The sequence below is a fragment of the Arabidopsis lyrata genome (genome assembly GCF_000004255.2).
Source record: "Arabidopsis lyrata subsp. lyrata unplaced genomic scaffold ARALYscaffold_6, whole genome shotgun sequence".
NCBI lineage: Eukaryota > Viridiplantae > Streptophyta > Magnoliopsida > Brassicales > Brassicaceae > Arabidopsis > Arabidopsis lyrata.
The window spans coordinates 22,042,096-22,049,172 of record NW_003302550.1 but is presented as its reverse complement, the minus strand read 5'-3'; the positions used below and the strand labels follow the sequence as shown (position 1 = coordinate 22,049,172).

Genomic DNA, 7,077 nt, shown 5'->3' with positions numbered 1-7,077 from the left:
TTTTTTTTGAAAAAAAAAATTACGATAGTTTTTGTTTTAAGTAAATTACGTTTGTTGATGCAACCGACCTTAAAGACTTTAAAAAAAAAAAATGGAATAAACAAACTGCCATAATTTGTATTAAACGAAGGTCGATTCTAAAACCAACAACCGAACCAAAAATCGTTTTCATCAAATAAAATAATCGTTTAAAAAATTTCAGAAAAATCGAGTATGAGTAATGACAAACTCATTTACTTTAAAAAAAATAAACAAATTATAACGATTGGTCATTCATTAAAAAAGGTGATGGCAAATTTGGTAAATAAACCCAACATGGATGGTTTTTTAATCTTCTAAACCACGACTCTGTCTCTATTTTTCAAAGTCTCTGAAACAAAGAGAGAGTCTATAAATACGAAAAACCCTCCGCAATTTTCTTCTCCCCTTTCTTCTCTTCCTCCTACATTCTCGACTCTCTCTTTATTAGGGTTTTCAATTTCAATCAAAACAAAAAAAAAAAACCTCAAATTTCAATTTTAGATTTTTTTTTTCTTTTGCGATCTCTGAGATTCATTTCTTCGATCAAAGGAAATAAAAATCTTCATCTTTCTGGAGATTTTTTTCCTTCCTTTTGGAGCTCTTTTGAATCAGGTTTGTTTTGTTTGAATTAATTAATTTCAACGTTTTTGGCTTTTTCACAATGTTTTTGCTTAATCTTTATAAATTATTGAGAGTTTTTGGATCTAGCTAGCTGAGTTGTTTTTTTTCTTCTAATGACAAAGATTGAAATATTTTTTCGTTCTCTGCATTTTTAAGACCCGTTTATGTTTCGTCGTACATTACAATATTAGTTTCCCTATTAGATTCTTCTGCAGAAACAAACATTTTCACAGTTTCGAACAAAAATTGGTCGTATTTGGGAATTAAAACGCACGCAATTTTGTCCTCACACCTAAAATTCTGAGCCCAAACTACAGTTTTTTTTTCTTTTTTTTTCAAATAAATATAACTCTCCATAAATACAGATCCATCGTCCTTATTAAAAAAAAAAACTGAATAGACAATTTTTTTTTTTTTGCAGTGTTTCAAAATTGAAGACTGATGTAACATGTTTAATAAAGTTTTGTACTTTATTGTTAAGTTTTACGTGTGATTTGTCAAATTCTCGAGTGATGTTTTAGAAGTTTGTCGGTGTTCTCTTTAAATATTAGACCTACCAATTTAATTTTGGTTAAAAAGATGTTGAAATTTCCGGTACATGTCACAATCACTGATCTCTCTTTTTTTTCTTTAGTAACACATATGGAAAAATTAAAAGTAACGTATTGAAGGTTACGACAAAATAAAACAATAGGATTTGTCAACATATAAAACTTACTTATTTGTGTCGACTCGTTAAATAAACAGAAAACATTATTTTATTTTCCACTAATTTGTGTTTAAAAGCATGAAAGTTTTGGAGTTCTTATAGATGTTAATTTATTCATTACTCTCGAAACAAAGCATTATAAAATAACTTTGTTGATTTGTTGTGTACAGGGGAATTTCAAATTGAATCTGAAAATATACGATGAACAATTGGAGATGATAAGGTAATTAGTCAATAAACATAATGTTACTCAAAAAAGATTAAATTTTGTTTCTTAATTGTGTGTGTTTTTTTTTCTGTTAATCAGTTTTGTTTGATGGAGCTTTCACCAACAAGCAGTGACAAGAAAACAATGAAGAGATGGTTTTTCATAGATAAACGAGTTGGATAAAGTGTTTTTGAAGATAAACAAAAGCAAAAATAGAAGTTCTTGCATTGAAGCATTGTTTTTAGAGTTTATTAAAGCATTGTTTAGAGTTTTGATTAATGGAGTTTAACTCAAACCACGAATCCTCTGTTCTCAAATCATCATCTAAATTGACACCTAGATTCATGATGACTCAATGGAAGAAACCTGCGAAACTCGATGATGTTAGATCTAATGGTTGGTTAGATGCAATGATTTCATCATCTCCACCGCGTAAAAAGTTCGTTAAAGATTTCAATGTCGAGGTTGCTCCTGAAGATGATTTTGCTCAACGTGCTTGGATGGTAAATTTAATAAACTCTCACTTTTATCCTAATATGTGTTTCTTAATCTCGACAAATATATTGTTTGGAATTGTGGAAAACAGGTGAAATATCCTTCTGCGATTAGCTCGTTTGCGCATATTGCAGCTCAAGCAAAGAAGAAGAAGATTGCTGTATTTTTAGATTATGATGGAACTCTTTCTCCTATAGTTGATGATCCTGATCGTGCCATTATGTCTGATGCAGTAATTAAAAAAAAAACTTTTACTCTGTTCTGTTTTTTTGTCTTCATTATGATGCTCAAATATTACTTCTTTTTTGGGTCGATCAGATGCGTTCCGCGGTTAAAGATGTCGCGAGTTATTTCCCAACCGCAATAATTAGCGGTAGAAGCCGTGACAAGGTAAAATCCTAAACCGTTGTATTCATAATTAAGTCATTGTAAAGTTGAGTACTCATAGAGTTTTTGGTTATATGGTAGGTTTATCAGTTGGTAGGACTAACAGAACTCTATTACGCGGGTAGTCATGGAATGGACATAATGACTTCTTCTGATGATACGAATTGTTTCAAATCTACTGACCAACAGGTGAAAAATCATGATCCATAACCGTGTTTTTGCTAAATGATGATCCATATTAACACTTTTGTGTGTTTATATTAGGGTAAGGAAGTGAATCTGTTTCAGCCCGCTAGAGAATTCATACCGGTAATCGACGAGGTTTTCAGAACCCTTGTTGAGAATATGAAAGATATCAAAGGTGCAAAAGTAGAGAACCACAAGTTCTGTGCATCTGTACATTACCGTAACGTTGACGAAAAGGTAACCAAAAAAAAAAAAAAAAAGATCTTTTGAATTTTGCTTTGGACTTTGATGGATTTTGATATTAAAATGTTTGTGTTTCTTTAGGATTGGCCAATTATTGCTCAACGTGTTCATGACCATTTGAAACAATACCCTCGTTTGCGGCTAACTCATGGGAGGAAGGTGTGTTTAGCTTTAGAGATGCTTATAATTCTCAGTTTTTCCTAGTTGACATTTTATCTTATTACAACGAATCATTTTTGGTGTTGTAGGTTTTAGAGGTTCGTCCTGTGATAGACTGGAACAAAGGAAGAGCGGTCGAGTTTCTATTAGAATCTCTTGGTATATATACATTGTTATAGTTTCATTTCGTGATTTCTTTCTTCTACCGGAACGATTAATCGTAATTTGATCAAATCTTGTTTAGGATTAAGCAACAAAGACGATTTGCTCCCCATCTACATTGGAGATGACACAACCGATGAAGATGCATTCAAGGTATATATGACTAATGTTTCAAGTTACTTCCATTTAGTGATTAATTACTTTTAAATAGTGATTTTTCTAATCGAACGATGAATCATACAGGTACTGAGAGATGGGAACCGAGGTTTCGGTATCTTAGTATCGTCTATACCTAAAGAAAGCAATGCGTTTTACTCCCTTAGAGATCCATCAGAGGTAATAATAACATTAAACCATTAGTAACTTCTTGAAATATCTTTTATGTAATGTGTGTATGTGTGTGTATGTTTGATTTGTATTAACATGTGGTTTTGCAGGTGAAGAAGTTTCTAAAGACTTTGGTGAAATGGGCAAAGTTGGAGAAGAATTCTACTGGTTTTTGAATAATATAGTGGAATTTGCTGATCGAATGCTTGTTTTAGTCACAGCTTAATTTATGATTTTCCATTTATCTGGTGGAAATTAAGTTATTAAAGTTATATGTAAAAGAATGTTAATGTATTGCATAGTTTTGCCAAATGACCTTTTCCTTGGAACTCAACTGTTATTAAGTACTGTATGCTTAATCTAGAATAGTACTCCCTCCGTTTCACAAAGAGTGTCGTTTTAAAGTTTTAATCTTGTTTCACAAAGAGTGTCGTTTTATGTTTTCAATGCTAAATATGTGTACTGATACCAAAAAGATAATATTTATCTCTGTTTATTTGTTGCTATCCTCAGTTAGTAAATGCAAAATAGTGCATTGCTTTCCGGCGTGTGATTAGTCGTCGTATAACAATTATCGGCGGTAATGACATATCTTTGTATCTTGATCAAATGAAAGTTAAGCAGTGCATATTAATAAAGTTCTTCCCTGATTTTGTTTTGCAGAAGTGGCTCTTAGAGACAAAATGGTGGTTTATGATCATGCCAATTACCTAGTGGTAACAACAAGGGTTTAACCTCTATCACAAAAGTTGCAACGATTTGAAGTTAAGAAGTTGGCGTGGTGACAAATATCCAAGTCATAACTAAATTTTTATGTCTTTTGGTTATGCTCTTTTGTTAGTTAGCTTTTACATTCTATTTCATGAAAGAGTGCATATAAGAGGTGTTCGATATAATGCGCCAGTGAAAGCTCTGTTTTTTCAATAGCTTCGACAAAATTGCTTTTTTTTTTTTGGTTGTCTAATTCTAAAATAAACCAAATCAATGGAGAAATTCGTCCCAATCTATGTCAAATTGCACCACTTACAAATACTTAATTTCATTGTGATGTATTTAAGAAAAAATATGTGTGCCTCAATTTCCATGTAGTTAGCACAAAAAGTTATTAATTTTGCTTTAAAATATTTTTTGTTTTGCTTATTTTTTGCACATAAATGTAGAACATTCTCTTGGATAAATTTAGTGTGGAATCATTTAACCACATTGTAAATAAGAGGTATAGATTATTTGTTAGCTCACAACATTAACAAATAAAAAATAAAAGTTAAAGAAACATGAGTATTACTCAACTATGAGTTTAAAGTTAATTCTTTGTGTTTTATTATTTTCAAGATTTGAGATTTTGAAATCATTTTTACGGATTCATGTGTGGATTTTTAAAACTTTAAAGTATATCTTAGATTTTTTATATAATAATTTACTCATAAAACTCCACTAGAATTCATTTCAAATGTCCCAATATACAAAGTTTTGTTTTTAAAGTTATTTTGTTTTAAATAACGGTAGGTATGATTTTGATTTCTTTTAATATTGAACTAGATCCTGACCCGCACGTACGTGCGGGGTTTCATATTTCAAAAACATTTCTTACAAATTTTCATACAATATAGATTATTTTATTGTTTTTATGATGTATATTTTAGTGTATTAGATCTAGATCCACATGTACGTGCAGAGATATTTTTTTTAGAAATTGTTATATAGATTTTAAAAATATAAAATATTTTGTTGTGTTAGTGAACTTTGTAATAATATAGATATTATAAAGTTAGAGCAATGAACGAAATTTAGTTGCGTAGGTGCATAGTTATATTTTAAGATTCGGACCTACACGTACGTGTGAAATTGTATTTAATATAAAATTAAGATATTATTTAGTTGCAAAAGTTAAGTGATGTTACGTTTTTACTTTCTAAACTATTCAAAACATTTCTAACAGTTTGATTACATGTGTTAAATAGGATACATATTCGGTTTAGTTTGGATTATTTCATGTATATTAGCTAAGCGTAACTATTTTGGAACAGGAAACCTATCCCGTCTTGTATATGTCATAAATTTTTCGTCCCATAACCCGTCTCGTATACGTGAAATAAAAATATTACGGTCCCGTATCTGTCATAAATTGTAACTAAAAACGTACGTATAATATGTGTGTAAACAAATTTATTTTATATAGTGCTCATAACACAAACTCATACCAGTTGAGTATTAAGTTTGATTTTTAATTTATGTTCCCCTGCCATCCCGTCTCGTAATTCTTATTCTCATTTCATTCCATTAAAACCATGTTCCAAATTCTTGTTTGCTTACTTTAAAATACCATAAAATACATACTGTGAGTTTTGCGGATTAATATGTATGATGTTAAAGTTACAAATATTTTAACAAATTTATTAATGTTTATTTCCTTAGCTAAATTTTGCATATTCTTCTTTTCATTGTTTAATCATAATTAGTTCAATATTTGGACTAAAAATAAAAGTTTTAGATGCATCTATAAAAGGGATATGCTATTGCTGCATAATTTGTGTTGAATGCAAAATATATAATTAGTTTACATAATTTCAAAAACTGTGTGCAATATATTATGGATTTATTTAAGGAAGATCTGAGTTGAAAAGAAAAAAATAAAACACAAAATATTTCAAAATTAATATGTACATTCTATTGTTTAGATTTTTTCAAAAATTGCTCTAAACGAAAACCATTATGATAATTACTTAAAATTTATTATTATTTGAGTTTATTTCATAGTAAAAATAAATATTTGTTAATATTTAATATGGTTTTTTAGAAATTATGAAATAAAATTTCGTTTTATATTTCAAAATTTGTAATAAAAATATTATAACAAAACTGAATATTAAAATATTTGCATTTAATTTTTTTACCAAATTTCAAATTCAATCTTAAAATCTTCCTTAAATAATATTTGCATCTAGTTATTATTTAAGGAAGATCTGAGTTGAAAAGAAAAAAATAAAACACAAAATATTTCAAAATTAATATGTACATTCTATTGTTTAGATTTTTTCGAAAATTGCTCTAAACGAAAACCATTATGATAATTACTTAAAATTTATTATTATTTGAGTTTATTTCATAGTAAAAATAAATATTTGTTAATATTTAATATGGTTTTTTAGAAATTATGAAATAAAATTTCGTTTTATATTTCAAAATTTGTAATAAAAATATTATAACAAAACTGAATATTAAAATATTTGCATTTAATTTTTTTACCAAATTTCAAATTCAATCTTAAAATCCTCCATTGATAAATCTTTTTAAATGATAGTTTTTTTTTAATTTTGAATTAAAATGATATTATATTTATTTTTATTTTTGATATAGAATAGTCTATTAGGATTGGTTTAGAAAAAATCTTAGTTGGATATCAAATCTTAGTTTTTTAATTCTTATTGGTTAACAATTTTTAAAAAAATTAATTTCAAATTTTCGTTTATAATTAATAAGAGAGAGAAAATTAGTTTATTTTTTTGGAAATTAATAAGTATTTAAAAGAATTAAACTATTTTTTATTTAAATATATTAA

The 7,077-nt window shown here is 28.1% G+C and overlaps 1 protein-coding gene across 1 annotated transcript; it reads left to right on the top strand.

The window, feature by feature from the left end:
* The first annotated feature begins 419 nt into the window (after positions 1 to 419).
* LOC9310840 (probable trehalose-phosphate phosphatase F) lies at positions 420 to 3,939 on the top strand. The gene is made up of 12 exons (XM_021022041.1): positions 420 to 633; positions 1,522 to 1,574; positions 1,659 to 2,062; positions 2,146 to 2,286; positions 2,373 to 2,444; positions 2,523 to 2,630; positions 2,706 to 2,864; positions 2,952 to 3,029; positions 3,119 to 3,188; positions 3,274 to 3,344; positions 3,435 to 3,527; positions 3,629 to 3,939. Exons 3-12 carry the CDS (start codon positions 1,838 to 1,840, stop codon positions 3,692 to 3,694), a joined length of 1,083 nt encoding a protein of 360 aa, XP_020877700.1. The 5' UTR covers positions 420 to 633; positions 1,522 to 1,574; positions 1,659 to 1,837; the 3' UTR covers positions 3,695 to 3,939.
* Positions 3,940 to 7,077: the final 3,138 nt, after the last annotated feature.